Below are 17,097 nucleotides of genomic sequence, written 5' to 3' on the forward strand. Positions count from 1 at the left end.
AAAAGAAGAGGTGATATTTAAAAATGATCAAAAATGACGGATATTAGTGTTGAATCGATAGTTTTCGGGGTTGTTGAGACGAACAGTGATACTTACAATGCCGTTTAAATATAAATTCACCTCTTTATGTCCAAAATGAAACGTATTCTCCCCGTGCGAAGAACGGGTATTTTGTTAGTAAATAATAAACTTCAAGTTACGGTATCAATTTTTTCCCACACCGTCCTGAACTCCTAAATTCTATACATGTCAGCTGAAAGTTAATACGCAATAACTAACTTATGATCAATATTTGTCTACGCACAATCTAATTTGCTATAATTCATTATCTAAGGAAATTCTATTTTCTAAGCCTACTTATTGGATATAACAAAGAACACTTCAGAACACAACACTAGTTCTTACAAACGTTTTTAAAGAAAATATATATTACTCAGAAAACTTGTTATAAACACTGAACATTATTTACACATGTATAAATTCACCGAAAAACTCTCAGTACATAAATAAAACAATGATTGAAATTGAATATCTGAATTTATCGATAACTGTCTTTTTGACGAACGGAATCGTGAAAGTCTGAAATATTTCAACAGATTTTAAAAGCTCAGAGCTCAGCAGTCCTTTGTGTACAGTAGAGTTCTTTAACTCGGCCCTCGATAACCCAGTAGTCCTGATAACTAGGCCACACCCTGACTGAAAAAAAAAAAAAAAAAACCGCTGGGACCCATTCAAGGTCATTACTGGGTATTTTTCTGAGGTCTGTCTTATAAGATAAATTCCAGTACAGTGTGTATTCATTAATTTTCATTTTCATGTATAGTAAAGGCTCTATGCCTACATAAAATACGTACTTTTCTTTTGTTTAAGGGTAATTGGGCAGTTTATTCTCTATTGTATTCTCAAGCAACCAACACATACAAATACAGCATTGTATTTTCTGAGGAAACACTTGTACTTGTTATTTTTTAACTCTATTCAAGATAACCTGGCATTTTCACAAAGTCGGCCACCCTTCGGTCTACATTAGGGCGAGTTTTCGGTACTCTACTGTATTTATAACCCCAAAAAAAAAAAAAAAAGTTCTTGATAAAAGCACTAATACTAAACAAGTGTATGAGATGTGATACTAGGACTAACCTGAAAAAATGGGTTCCTAGACTAGGAATAAAGCTGTATTTGGTAGAGACGCTCCCTGTGTCATGTTGCTGGTACACAGTCTCTACACTGAGATGTTGAGTTTGCCTCGCCCCTACTGTAGTTAGCCAATACAGTAACCAATAGTAGCTCTTATCCTTACATGGCACTTCCAATGTCATCATGTAATGACGACGAAACAAAACCATCGAAAACTGGTAACCTTTCCTTAATAAAGCTGCACCAGCTCCTACACCAAACAAACCGAAACCGGCTCCAAAATAAGGGTTGTCGGACAGCGATGACAGGTACTCCATTAACGTCATTCTGAATTACTTTTTTTCAGAGTTTACAGCGGTTTGTAGCTTTTAATTCTTTCAAATGTCATTTCACATAAACTCTTTCCATGGCGTTTTAGTTGTTAGCCGACCTACAATGGAACAACAATAATTAGTCAATTATTGCCAGAGTTGTATTAACACATTCATTAAATTAAAACTTTATCTAAAGAAGAGTATTTATTGTTGATGTAATAAAGAAACTGGAACGTAGAATTATCTTATATTTCAATGCCAACTATGTAACAACAGATGACTGGAATTTACTCAAATACTTATAAAACACATGAAAGCTACACCATGATGCATCGAAGTCATTTTGGCACCAAGAAATCTACAACTTATCAAACATCTGTAACACTTGCAGGATAATAATCTAATAGTATGAACGTACTTGTATTAGATAACAATCTTAACAAATACTCATTTAAAAGTATTATAACCGCTTCTAGGTTATATATACTATTTTTGTCCCTGACTATACAAGGAAACTTAAGGAAAAAAACAGTTTAATATATTTTCATGTTCTAGAAAAAGAAAACTTTCTTTATGTTGGTGAACATTGATGAGAAACCAATTTCCTTCAATCATTGTAACCAAGAGAACAAAGCAGTCTTTCATTTCAATTCTATTTTCATATCATCAGATGTTACCAAGACAGACAGGTACCAGTCCACAATCGGGTTAATCACAGTTAAATCACAGACACTATTGTTAATCACAGTTTATTTGAACTAAAGCACTTTTATATGTAGGGTGGTGTTGATAAATATTTAGTGAAATGAAATGAAATGAAATTTTGAGTTTTACGTCCCACGGTTATTCCGGTTAGGCTAAAGGAGACGGTGATAATGAGTAATGAATGAAATGGCGGAATGAAGAAAGTGGGAGGAAACGGGAGAACCCCGAGAAAACCCACGCACACGGTGTTTGTCCACCACAAAGTTCACTTGGCGGGAGCAGGGTTTGAACCCGAGACCCCAGGGTTTGACCTCAGAGGTGAACGCTCTACCACTGAGCCACCGCGGCCCCCAAATATTTAATGAGTTTTCGGATATTTTCATTTAGTTAGTTAGCAATATTTACATGTCTGAGAAATTGAAATCAGCAATTCTCTCACGAAACGTAGTGCTCCGATAAAAGAATCAATCTTGCTGGAAGTAAATATTTCTCTTAAAGCATAATTTCTATACGCTTTATATGTACAATTGCGTTTGCTCATCCTGAATATTTGAACAAACTACCGTCAACACTTCGGGATTTTCTCTGTTGAAAGAACAATGCATCAGCCACCCTAAGAAACTACGTTCTTAAAGAACAGTCTGTATTTACATTAAGAACAAGGAACATCAACAAGTTATCTTCTTCTGTAGAATCTTGTGTACACCGAAAACTGCACATTAAAATGGATTGAAGGCTATATTATAGATCATCAAGAATCCACATCTACAATAACATCCTCGCGAGGAAGTAATTGGCTGGAGCTGCTACTCTCCCTTTTTCCTTCTTCAAATAGTGCAAATAGTGTAGAAAAGCGTAACGATGAAAATGTGAAACTTTATAAGTGAACCACGATCAAAAGGGCATTTCATAGATATTCGTATGTATTTTTAATTATTATCGGAAGAAATAATTTCTTCAAGTTTTGTGGAAATTTTTGTGTTTTATTATTATTATTAATATTATTAACGATTCAAATTACCAATAAATCTTCGCTGTCCAGGTAATGTTTTATATATTTACATATGTTTGGGTGATTGACGATGTCTCGTACTCATATTGAATTGAATGCATACATTCTTAACTTTTCTAACTACGGGTGAACAACAGTGGAAGTGTAGCTATAATTGTCTTTCAGAGGACAAACGTTACAGTACTGACTGATAAAATAAGAACTAGAAAACTTGCAACTCACTTCTAACAAGAAAAAAGAGAGGAAAGTATATATCTACATCAAGTAAACGAATGAAGTTCAATTAAGACTACAACAAGAATTATGTTAGTCAAATACAAGGACACTTTTAATAATACAATGAAAACAACTCAGCATACATAGAAGAGTAGCACAGGGGATTACGCCTAGGACTAAGAATGGATGAAGTTAATGTACACTCATGTCCAAAATTATTGTCGCATATCTATAATCGTCTTCTTGTAAGAATATAATTTGATAATGATTTTGCAGGGTACGTATTTTTAATACTGATACAGTATGTATAATCGGGAAAGGTATATTCGTGGTAAATTTCATAGGAACAAATTATAAATACAAAAATTAGAATGAGTAAAACAAAATGTTGCCAAATGGACAAGAAAGTTTTATTTTCGTTTTATTGTTCTTATTTACTGCTTTTCTGACAAGAAATTTATCACATACATGTCTTTGCCGATTATACACATAGTAACATTATAAAAAATACCGGGCAAATTCGTTATCAAATTGTATTCCTACAACAACATATTTATAGACATACGAATATAATTTTGGACGAGTGTACCTGTGTGTGTATATCTATATTATAAAATTGAAAGTGACTATGTTTGTGAATCTTAATCTCTTGAACCGTCCGATCGATCTCGATCAAATCTTTGACGTAGATGCGGTTCTGGGCTGGGAGTAATTTTAGTTATTGGCAGAACTAAGGGGAAGAGGAGGTGGGGAGTTACAAAAATATACGTAAAACTTAACTCTAGAATCAAACGACCAATATCTATCAAATTTTCAACATAGATGAGGTTCGAACCTGGGAAGTTTTCTATCATTTCACTTTGACGATAGATCTTCGGGAAGGGGGAGGGGAAAAGGAAGAAATATACGAAAATGAATAAAAATAACTCTTGAACCACTCAACCGATCTCGATCAAACTTTCAACATAGATAAGGTTCGGGTCTGGGAAGTTTTGGTCATTTCACTTCCACGGTGCAACGTAGGGGAAGGGGAAGAGGGATATATATATATATATATATATATATATATATATATATGTAAAAAAATAAATAAAAGTGATTGTCTTTGTGACGTCATCGCGCTTAAACCACACGCTCGATCTTAAAGAAATTTTCAACATAGATGAGGTTCGGACCTGAGGTGGTTTTTATCATATCAATTTTACGGTAGAACTTAGGAGAGGGAAGAGATCAATAAAAATAAATAAAACTTAATAACTCTTGAACCACCCGACCGATCTCGATCAAATTTTCACTACAAATGAGGTTCGGGCCTGGATTTTTTTTTTTTTTTATATTTTTACTTTGACGGTAGAACCTGGGGAGGGGAGGGGAGAGGAAGATTTTTATATATAAAAATAAATAAAACTTAACTCTTGAACCACTCAACCGATATCGATCAAATTTTCGTTATAGATGATGTTCGGGCATGCAATAATTTTTATTAATTAACTTTGACAGTGCAACGCAGGGGAGGGGGAGATATATATGTAAAAAATAAAAATAAAGGGACTGTTTGTGACTTCATCACTCTTGAACCACCCAACCGATGTTGATCAACTTTTCAACATAGACGAGGTTCAGGCCTGGGATGGTATTTATCTATTCACTTTGACGATAGAACTTAGGGGAGGGGGAGGGAGGAGTTAGAATAACTAAAACTTAATAATTCCTGAACCACCGGACCCATCTCGATCAAATTTACAACCTAGATGAAGTTTAAACCGGAGATGTTTTCTGTCATATCACTTTGATGATGTAACTTAAAGGTGTTGGAGGGAAGAGACATTTAAAAATGATCGAAAATGACCGTTATTAGTGTTGATAAATAGTTTTCGGGGTCGCTGAGATGAACAGTGACACTTCTGATGTCGTTTAAATCCAAATTCAGCCCATCTTGGGAGAGATGAATATATATATATATAAATGATCGACATGTCTAATATCAGTGTCGAATTCATGGTTTTCGGGGTCGCTGAGATGAATAAAGAAACTTCCGATGTATTGCCCCGCAACATGGTAAGGGGAGGGGTAGGCCTATATATAAAAATAATCGAAAATGGCTGATATGAAAGAGCGCTTTAGTAATCAGGGTTGGCATAAAACACGTTTTTTTGTTAAAAAACAAACAAACAAAAAAAAAAAACAGTTTTTTGGTTTAAACCTTTATTTTTTTGTTTAAATAATTTGCTTTATGTATTTATATCACATATGGACAGAAATAAGTTTGTTTCGCCTTGGTAGTATTATACAACAACCAGGTTATGCTGGAAGGGGTCACATAAACTTAAAGCGGAATCCAAACTCCTTCTCGGGTTACATCCGAGAGAAATTATCCTCTATTTGAACTCGAAACTGGGATTAACTGGCGATACGTATGCCGACTCACTCACGAACGACTCCTGATAAAAACACATTGTACTGATCTTTACATACTTGTTAATATAATTGTCAAGAGCCATTTCAGAAGAACAAAGAAATAAACAGTTATACAAGTGAAACCATTATACAGAATTATATATGGACAATTTCAAAATATTGCAGAGTATAGAAGAACTAATTTAGTCCAAGATAATTTACTACGACTTTTATTAGTCCAAGTTAAAGAAATACGACGACTTAATTTGCATATCAGTAAGAAAAGTGAATCAAGATACGGATTATTTTAGTCCACTTTGGTTCTGACCCACTTATACATAAATAGATACCAAAGATACTTCAGATTAAATGCCTGACGTGGTGCCCCCCCCCCCCAAAAAAAAGAACGACACTTCGATGTATTTCACCAACAGTAAACATTATTAAAACGAAACAATATTTAGAATTTTTCTCTGATTGCAATTGCATAACAATAATAACTATAAAATAAATCACAAAAGAAACATTCATAAACTTATAAAAAGAACAAAAGTTGCTTTTGTAGTATAATCTCTTTGAGTAATGAATGGGGAATTTAGGGCTGAATATAATACGAATAATATACAGGAGTGAAACGTGATAACCCACAAATGTGTTCATCAAGATTTTACGAACACTTACACTTTTACGAACATTATTCGTTTTTTGGTTAAAAAGAAAAGCAACCCTGTTAGTAATAAAATAAAGTGACTCACTAACGGAACATATTACTATTTTTTTTTCTTAATTTAACCCAGCGAAGCGGGTAATTAATGCAAGTATATAATTAATTAATTTAGTGTCCCGCGAGTGTTGCCAGAAACATGTATTGTACATCTGCAGTTCTCTTAAATGACAGTTTCTATACACGAAATACAGGAAATATTAGTTTAATTAATCACATAAGCTTTTTCGTACATAATAAGAACAGAAAAAATTAAATAAATCTACGTTACAAAGTTACATGCAGTGTGAAGTGTTAGTGGCAATAACTTTGGTATAAACAAAAATAAATCATCCTGGCGAGATTACCTCAATTTCTTCAGAGTTAATAGACCTTACTCCAGCCTTCACGTGTTGAAACAACATTAGTTCCTTACAGAATACGTGGTTTTAAATTTTGATACAGGACTTTTTTTTTTTAAGTTTAATTAGTGCTTTCTGGTTTACTGACGTATTAATCGTGGCTCAAATCTCGCGAGAAGGCTGAAACATTGAAGACATTTCTTAAATGAAGCGCAATAGCAGCAAGTGCAAAATGAATTGTTTTATGTAATAAACATATACTTTAGAGCATTTACTACTGAAGCCAGCTGGATCAATAAATAGTGGATGTACCAGACTATTGTATTCCCACTTCTTTTCGAGTATTTGTTGAATCGTAATTATTTGGTCACGAGTTTATCGATTCCGTCTAAATCCGCACTCATAATCTCTAATAATTCAATCTGCGTATGGAATCAATCTTACTACAGAATATTTGAGAAGATTTTATAGGATGTTGATAGAAGAGAAATGCTTCAATAATTATTACAATCAATTTTATCGTCTTTCTTGTGAATTAGAACAATGATTGATTCTTTCCACTCTTGTGGCAATTCCTCCTTGTTCCAGACAAGGAGAATTAATTTGTGTATCTTGTTCCACCATTTTTCCTTTCCAACTAAAATTAACTCAACGGAATTTCGTCTACAGCCGGAGATTTGTGTTTCTTTAATTTCTTTATAGCGATTGACATTAAGAAATGTAATTCATTACCATGCAGCTGTATGTATCGTAAGTACGCAACGAGTATACACGATGATTACATGACACAAATAAGAAGAACTACTATGGATGGGGCAGTTTGGTATTGAGGAAAACATAACTGAACCATTAAAAAAAATGCATACGAAGAAAATCGTTGCTCGCAAACAATAAGCTGGGAGCACGAAGGTGCATACGAACACAGATTAGATCTCCTAATTTGTACAGGATTTTTTCATCCTTTCGTCTGCTGCACAAACTCCGTTCCCAGTATTTGACGGTGCGTTACGAAATAAATCCTTTTGTGCAACAACACTCCCTCTTTCACCTAATAAAAGTGAACAGTACACACTGGAATCGTTTTAGGGGTTTTATTGTCAATTCATGTTTGCATACACATTATAAATATGTAGCTACGCACTTTGTGAGAAGGTGCTAATAAAATAGAGATCTAAACGCATTCGTTACTATACACTTGCACTTGAATTCTTACCCTGTACATTATTTTAACCTTATTGCTACAGTTAACAGATTTGTCGCTTATATGAAAGATGATTGTATTAGATACCATCTCCCACAGGCGGTGTATCTCCGCACGGTGTGCAGAAGATGTATTTTAGGTTTTGTAAGTGGAGCGTTACTAGTATGGAACCATGTTAAGTACTATTGGAACTCATATCATTGCCAAAACCTACCTGTTTTCACCACCGTCACTGACGCACCCTCTCGCTACCGCTTGCCCCTTCCCCAGCTTTGTCCTACCTGACTACATTAGACAGCATTTGTGTTTTTTAGTAGCTATCTACCATAGGTTCGTCTCTGTTTTTTTGCGCTGTAGGTTTTATGCCACACATTTAGACGCCCTATTTATACGCAAATAATAAAAGATTTTAATTTTTCAACAACTTCTTTAGCATGACTCCTTTGAATTTCATGTATGCCACATGAAATATTTTCATGTCGCCCAGCGTAAAAATTTAGGAAACAATAAGAAGGAAAGACATTAGTGCTGTATCGCCGGACCAATTTGAAAATCGAAAAGAAGTACTAAAATGTACTGCATTCGGTAAAATTTGGTTGGATCCGATTAAGTTACGCCTATATTAGGTTTGGGGCATAAAAACTACAGTGCAAAAAACCCCCAAACCAACTTGTGCTAAGTGACCATTAAAAAAGCACGAATGCTACCTAATTGAGCCAGAATTGGGTGAAGCTGGTGGTTCCTTACAGAGGTGAGTCAGGAGGTAGGCGCGTCAGCGACGGTGAGTACGCGGAAACGAGGAGTATCGAAAACATGTGGGTTTTGGCAATTATACAAATTTCAATACCACTTGTCATGGTTTCATACTAGTAACGTTTCACTTGTAAACATTAAATACAACTTCTGCACACTGTGCAGAAATACATTGCCGTTTGATTAGAAGTTACTTACCTTCAAAATTGAAGCTTGTAAACTTTGGCAATTTCAAGAAGAAAATCTTGTACAACAGTTTCTTAATTGTCGATCGTTATTTTTTTTAATAGTTCTATATAACTCACACATGATAAGTGACCATTGATATAAACGTACCTCCTGCAGTTTCGCACCACTATATCATAACATGTATACCTCTTCGCGCAATAGTCCACCCCGTACCCACATACAGTACCGCTTACAACATCAAAAACAACCACTTTCTTAACTTTTACTATTACCCTTACCTAACATTCACTTATTCTTTCTCACAAACTTTAATAAATTCTCCAATTCACCGGGTAAATTTCCTAAAATTGGTCCAGTGATATAGCACTTGACCCAAAGGAAATTACCGCAATGAAAGAATTAGGGTTTCAACAATTATTTCAAGTAGTGTGCCAAATGTACACTCATGTCCAAAATGACTGTCACATATCTATACCGGTAACTGTCTTTTTGTAAGAAAATAATTTGGTAATGATTTTGCAGGGTACTTTTAATATTGATACTATGTATATAATCGGGAAATGGATATTTGTGGGAAATTTTATAGGAAAAGAATTATAAATACGAAAATTAGAATGAGTAAAACAAAATCTTACTAAATGGACAAGAAAGTTTTTTTTTTTTTCCTTTTATTGTTTTTATTTATTGTTCTTTTGTCATAAAATTTGCCAGATACATGTCTTTGCCGATTATACACATACTAACATTATAAGAAATACCGGGCGAATTTATATTTATAGACGTGACAATAATTTTGGACATGAGTGTACATCTGTATGATTTCCATTTACATGCTGCGCTATTCTAAATCTATACTTTAAACAAGATATCTTTTGCAATTATTCCTGTGCACACCTAATCCTGATCTGTGCAGTGGTTACTCTACAAATGTGAACTGCTATAATGCAAAGCATCATGGAACTAGACTTAGTCATATTATATATGTGACAATTTTTTCAGCTCGCAAGTTTTGTAATCCGGCATGTGAACGGCTAATATAAACGTGAGTTTCATTAATTGCGATGAGTAACAGAATAACTATATAACTGCATTTCCTACGCCAAAAATTAGATTCAAACCAGAGTTCGAAGTGGAAAAAAAGCATAGGTGTTGTTTTATGATTTTGACTCAACATACCGGTTATTTAAATATTGTCTTGATCACTGAAAAATCAGAGACGGTATGTCCTCATTACTTAAAACTAGAGGCGGTATGGCATACCAGCAAATACCGTCACTTCGACCACTGATTCAAACAGTACCTGTCAGCTTTAAGCAGTTTAAAGCCTATTATACATGTATATACTTGCACTTACGTTCAGAGAAATATTGAAATAGGGCAAGGCAAAGAGCCCGAGCAACGCGGTGCGATGCGTTATAGTTGATCAGAAATAATAACATATTTCTCAATCCTTAACATTGCAAACCACTGTCTTCCAAACCAAAATACGCAGAATCATTATTGAGATCATATACATCCAAATAAATAATAAAAAAAAAAACAATTAATATTCGTTGAAAAATCCCAAATTAAAAATTTGAGTACACATACATCTATATATTAACATTAACTGTGTCATTAAAGTATAAAGAATTATACTTAACATTAAAGTATAAAGAATTACCATTTAAAACGTGAACATATGCTCATTTAGTACTTGATCTGAGACGCTGAAGAAAAACGATACTAACAGTGTTAAAATGTTTGTTTATTGGGAAGAAAAGGATGTTACGCGACTGAAAAGTAGAGAGGAAATTACATAGATTTTACAGGAAAGGTAAGGAAGTTTCATGTGTATCGTTAATAGTTGATAATATTTAATATACAATTTGTATATCATGGCGTTAGGTTATGAGAGTGCATTTTACGAAGATGTGATACGGAGATTGTAGATTCGAATAGGTGAGTATACACTGTGGTGTGGGATGGTGTTACAGCAAGTTTCGAAACGGCGTGATCGTGGAAGCTATACTTTTCTTTAAACAAGTGACATCAATATAATACATGGACTAAAAGTTATATCATGGCAGTAACTAAATCAGCGGTTTCAACAGTATACACCAGAATTTTGTCCATATTTCCACAAGATATAGAATTTTGTTTCGCGTATGGATCCGCTGTATTTAAGCAGCTTGATTCTAATATGGATAAGAATATGATAGACTTAATTTTTGCAGTGAAAGACTCTAAGAAGTGGCATGATGAAAATCTAAAACGAAATTCCAGTCATTATTCTGCCCTAAGGTGGTGTGGAACCAATTGTATTCAACAAGTACAAGAGAAATTGAGTGCAATGGTTTACTTCAATACCTTAGTTCCATTTGAAGATGGTATGATAAAATATGGAGTTGTATCACAAAAAGCACTTGTTACTGACCTTCTAGACTGGAATACATTATATTTAGCTGGAAGACTTCATAAACCAGTAAAGGTGTTACTCCCAGCAACGAGCGTAGACTTGCGAAGTGCCTTACAGTTGAATCTACATAGTGCGGTTCACGCTTCCTTGATAATGTTACCCGAGAAGTTTTCCGAGTTGGAGCTTTACAAATGCATAGCAGGACTTTCATATAGTGGAGATTTTCGGATGATATTTGGAGAAAACAAGAATAAAGTAAGGAATATTGTTGTCCCTCAGTTGGAGGCCTTCAGGAATCTGTACTCTTCCTTTTTGAAGTCACAACACGATTGGCTTAGTATTGATGACACAGGAGTTATAAATCAAGATACGAGCCCAACTGCACGCTTTTACCATCTCAGTCAGCTTCCAAAGAAACCTCAACTCCTGTTAGTAGGAAGTTGGAGAAAATTTGATTCATCTGAGGACGTTGAAGATACCATGAGGGCTTTATCTAACGATATAGAGTGTGGAGAAGAATTACAGAAATGTATTAAGCGCATAGTGTGGTCATCGAGTGTTTTCCAGAGTTTGAAAGGAATACTGACAGCAGGTCTAATGAAGTCCATACGGTATAGCGGTAGAAAAGTTCTGAAGATGTTGAACCTAAGATGATATATGTGTGGCTTAAACATTAGTAAATGCCTAATGTAGTTAAACCTAGCTGACTGTGAGAAGAGCTCGGTGTAGTTGCTTGTAAATGGGCTAAGCGTCAAGAATTTTTGCGGCAACATAGTATTGCGTGGCTATCAAGAACAGAAGTCTGCAGAAACGGTTTGGAATGCACTTTTTGCGTTTACCGGTATCAACAAATTAAGCGCAGTCTCATTATAGAAATTTATTTCGTGTATAATATTGATTTTTCTTTTAATAAGTACAATTATCTAGGAGAACTGTTCGATGTTGCTAGTTTTAGGCCTTTTGCCATAACACTCACACACACATAATAAAAAAATTAAAAAAGGCGAAACTCAGGTTATGTAATATCATGTAAAACCCAATTGATTAATAGAATTTAACAGCCGAACGGTGGAGATTGAGTTATTTTAGGTTCCTCTGCCATGAACGCTATGTAAAATAAGATCTACAGTTTACGTTGGCTGCGAATCTCGCTGGGACACAATTTCATATGAATTGGTGGACCAACATATAAGATCCCCTCGTTGAGAACAGGCACTTTTCCTGAAACTCTCCAAGAAAACCAAAGGCATTACTGCTGTATCGCCGGACCACACGAATATCGAATATATATACCAAATGTGGCAGGGCCATAATCTAGTATTTTGGAGGAGAAACTATATATATAGTTTCTCCTCCAAAATATTAGATTATGGCCCTGCAACATTTGGTAGTGGCATAAATTACGAACCAACTAGATAACCAATAAAAGCAGCATGATATCTAACCGAGTCAGGGCAGAGCGGTAGGGAGCAGGTGCGTCAGCGGCGGTAGTTTTACATATAACCGGGGATAGTGGAAAATCACTTTATATGTCATAAAATTCATGGTTTATGTGTTGCACAGCTTTGGGGGAGATACTAAATGGCATCCAAACTGTTCTAAATTAGATTAGGTTTGGTTAGATGTTCGTCCTCTTTTCTGTAGTTTTCATTCGTTTCTACACTTACGGCAAACTGTTCGCCTGTTTAGTAAATCATGTCTTTCACACAGTTTCAACCAACTAACATTCCTTATTTTTGTATAAGTCGATAAAACTCAAACACGTTATGTGACAGTCTTGTCATTTACGCACCATTTCCACACTACCTTTCCCATAAATCATAACATGTGTACCTCTTTGCTAAATAGTCCCTTCCGCCTTCACATATACTGCCGCTTACAACATCAAAAACGACTAACAACAAGTAGTTTCTTAACTTCAATTATTTCCCCCTCCTGACTTTCACTCATTCTTCCTGAGAAGCGAAAATAAGTTCTCCAATTCATCTGGTAAATTTTCCAAAATTGATCCGGCGATACAGCAGTTAACCCCAGTAGACAATAGTTCTGGTAAATTTACTCGGCACCTCTGTAGGCAAATAAGATTATAATATTTGACATTCTCATTGTTGAATGAGGAGTTAAATTTCAGTGAGTCATAGGAGCGGCGGTGACTCACTGGTAGGGTGCGTGGAGTTCCTAGTTCGATTCGAGCTTGGGCCGAATGGATTGTATGGTGGACAAACACCGTGTGCATGAGTTTTTCTCGGGTTCCCCCACTTCCATCATTCTACCATTATCGTCCGTCTCGTGCTTTAAACTCAAAATCCAACAAGTTATAATGTGAATCTCAGGTTGTTTCTTTCCTTACAATCTGTTCATTCACGAGAGCAGTATTCACATGATATTAAGTTTGGTGGCTTGAAAGGCTAGGTATATATTTAAAACAATTGTTTTAGAACACTGGAATGAAGCTGACCGTTTAGTTTTGTGTACTTCTGAAGTTGTCACTAGAGAATGGCAGTAGATTTCGTATATGCAGGTGGTGTGTGTTTTGGGAGTCAGTAATATCATTTCAGACAGAATACATCATGTTTACTTCCCTGCCGTGCGACCTGGAAACCTCGGGTTAATGCTGTAGCTAATTGTAGGGGATCTCGCTTGTTCTTTGTGGGAAAGAAAAATTAAGACGATAGTGGCGTTTCAGCTTTTGATGAAAATAGTTAATTATACGTGAAGTAACAACAATTGTAGAAGCCAGATTCTTATTTGAAGATGTAATTGATTTCGAATCCTTGACGCTTTCCTATGACTTCCTGTTGCCAAGTATGCCAATGAGATGTTTTCAAAATGAATTTCTTTGCCTTTTGAATTTTTTTGCAGTAGAAATTAATACTAGTAGATATGTATACACTATATTGCTCAAGATACAGAACTTGTCTTTGGGGTATACTTTTGTCAGAATCTGTGGTACCGCACCACAGCTTTAATGTCTATCAAAAGATGAATACCATTACAGTATGCTTTAGTAATGCAACAGCAACTTTGAAAGCCTTGTTGGACCCAGAAGAACGGCGGCCTAATGATACAGCGCAAGGAGTACCTGGTTTGACTGTACTAATTAAGTTTGTAGATAGCATCGCGTGTATGGATGAAATAATAAATTGCTTAATTAAATGCGCTTAAATTGATTTTTCAGACAATATTTCGCCAGTCCTGCTGCAACGTTTAGCTGGTCTACGTATAGAGATAAGCAATTTATAATTTTCATTCATTCAGTGCGAATCATAACCTACTATTGTGTCTACGACTTTTTTTTCGGATCTCTGTTTTATTTTCATTCTCAATCTACCGTTTTTCCTTATTATATAGTTACGTCTACTTTTTTTAAAAGCCTGAATAGCATGCCAATGGAACGTTCAACTATAGATATCGTTTCCTCGTTGCTTGTTTGTCTATCAAAACATGTTGGCATATGAGGTGAATAGAGATCAATCGAAAGAAATGTAGGTGTTAAAAAACAAGGATTTAAATTGACTCATTAAAGTTATAGAGTATGTATTCATAAGAAACTAGACTTATATTTCGATTTTCTTCCTTTAATTCAAATTATCAGTCTACGGAAAGGTGCTCCGTCACTGGACCGTTACCTTTACGTTTCCATTTCTTAAGTAGTCCCGTATAGCATAATGGTGAATGCTCTCGCCTTTGGCCCCGAGTTCGATTCTCGGTAAATACACGGTCGAAAGTGTAAACCTTTTTCAGGTCAGTCATGCTGAATGATTTTTCCTGGGTTTTCCTCAGTCACACAAGGGAAATCCTGGGAGAGTATCTAACGTAACTGTCCCGGACCGCTTCCTTCCTTCCCCAATTCCGTAGGTAATGTGATTTCTGAGGGACGCCATTCTTCATTTGTGACGGGCTAGCACGGCCATAAATGCCGAAAGCCCAAATATCTAAATCGTGGATTTTAGCTTTCCTATAAAATACAATTTTACACAAGAGTATTCTGCCAACTTTTTTAATGTTTTTAAATTTTCTTCAATTAACTGTCACGGTAATATTAACAGTCCAGTCGATATTATATGAAAGACCTAGTTTTCCCAATTGACGGTTATTTATGGAATTTCACAATTTTGGAGATGTAAAGGAAGTGATCCGGTGGCGCAGCATGAACCGTTGATGAAGAACATCTCCGTGTAAATTAAAAATTTCAGTTAAAGGAAGAAAGTCAAAGAACAAGGTAAATCATGTTTCTTTTTAAGGCTTTAAATTAGTCTTGTAAGTAGTCGTGTTGTTTTTCAGACACAGTTCGCTGCAAATAGTACTTCTGGAAGCAGCATCTCTGTAAAATGAACTTTTTATTGCATTGAGTAGGTATTGCATTTGTTTTTTTTTTTAGTTGTTATTTTATGTACCCTAATAATGTACAGTTTTATTTGACGGATTGACAAAGGGAGAGTAAATTAGACACAAGCATGAGGTAGAGCTGAAAATGATTGGAGCGCACAATATGAAGAAATTATATTCTTTGTTACCGACATATATACATATTTTCTTTATAAGAAAACAGTTGTTAACACTCCTGCATTATTATTGTTATGTTTAAAGATAGAATACCCAACTGATTTAATTATACTGTTTAAAATCAGAGTATTCGTCTGATTTGATTATACTGTTTAAAGTCAGTGTACAGTCGATTTAATTATACTGTATAAAGACGGAGTATTCAACTGATTTAAATACTATAGTCAGAGTACTTAATTGATTTAAATATACTTTTATATTTATTTAAGGATATGAATTGATGGATACTTGTTTTTAATTGGATTAGAGTTTAGCTTGCCTTTCAGCAGCGAGGCCGTATGAAACGTGGATGTAGAGCTCAAACATGGGATCCGAACCACATGAGCTCCCGCCGGGAATCGAATCCGGGTTTCTTGCGTCGGAGACGCATACTATAACCATATTGCCACGAGAGAGCTATTAATGCATGTTTATAATAATTTGTAAACGTATTCTCTTATTTACGTACCATTAACTGCACTTCCTTGTCAACTCTCTCAGGAGATCCGGGCATCTCAACCCGTAACACATGTACCTTATCATATTAAGGAAATAGTGCAAGAGGAAATTCTCAGGTGTAAGATTTCCGCGTTGTGCGTGAGTTGCTTGGATTTGTTGAGGATGATGTCAGAAACACTGAAACAGTACAGTTAAAAGTGCATTGAATGTTAGATGTAGTGAATAAAAGTACGTTTATAAATTATTCTACTATTATACAGGGTGATTATAATTAAAGTCCCACTTTCTAAAGGCTGTAAAAAAAAAAAAAAAAAAGTCCCAATGACTTCAAATTTGAACGGAATATACTTGAGGAAGGGGAAACGGTATGGCATAAGAAAAAAGTTCAAAAGTGTATCAATAGATGGTGCTGTAAGTGGCATAATGAAAGTGGATTCGGCTACAAGTGACATTTTAAATGGAAATACGCATGAGTTGCACATTAAACCAACTGTACTGTTCAATGTTCCCGATTGCTGCGGTTTTGGAACGGAAAATATGACTTTCAAGTCTTTAACATGACGACTTTACCGTGGTGGATGGGCTTTTCACTAACAGTGCCATAACTGTTGAATAACTTGGAAGTAATGTTTTTACGTCACAAGACCGCAACAAAGCTGTCGTATTTCGATTCAAAATGTCACTTGTAGCCAGGGGTAAAAGTGGA

At 35.2% G+C, this 17,097-nt stretch overlaps 2 protein-coding genes across 6 annotated transcripts in view; one reads left to right on the forward strand and one right to left on the reverse strand.

Moving 5' to 3' along the window:
• Window positions 1–10,673, reverse strand: part of Bcs1 (mitochondrial chaperone BCS1) — a 44,481-nt gene extending 33,808 nt beyond the window's left edge. The window contains exons 1-2 of one of the 5 annotated variants that reach the window (XM_081769898.1): window positions 10,653–10,673; window positions 1,141–1,567 (exon numbers count right to left, since the gene is read on the reverse strand). In XM_081769898.1, coding sequence (XP_081626024.1) covers window positions 1,141–1,463 — 323 coding nt within the window. In that variant the 5' untranslated portion in view covers window positions 1,464–1,567; window positions 10,653–10,673. Of the gene's footprint in view, window positions 1–1,140; window positions 1,568–6,852; window positions 6,999–10,165; window positions 10,486–10,652 lie in introns of those variants that run through there. The other 4 variants (XM_081769893.1, XM_081769896.1, XM_081769894.1 and 1 more) reach the window with 4 other exon arrangements.
• A 278-nt stretch (window positions 10,674–10,951) lies between these two features.
• The window catches only part of LOC145693663 (uncharacterized), a 37,561-nt gene continuing 31,415 nt past the window's right edge, over window positions 10,952–17,097 (forward strand). Inside the window, exon 1 of the mRNA XM_081769892.1 lies at window positions 10,952–11,998. Coding sequence (XP_081626018.1) covers window positions 11,052–11,998 — 947 coding nt within the window. The 5' untranslated portion in view covers window positions 10,952–11,051. The remainder of the gene's footprint in view (window positions 11,999–17,097) is intronic.

Source organism: Thermobia domestica, chromosome 8 (genome assembly GCF_964235325.1).
Source record: "Thermobia domestica chromosome 8, izTheDome1.hap1.1, whole genome shotgun sequence".
In the NCBI taxonomy this organism is placed as follows: domain Eukaryota; kingdom Metazoa; phylum Arthropoda; class Insecta; order Zygentoma; family Lepismatidae; genus Thermobia; species Thermobia domestica.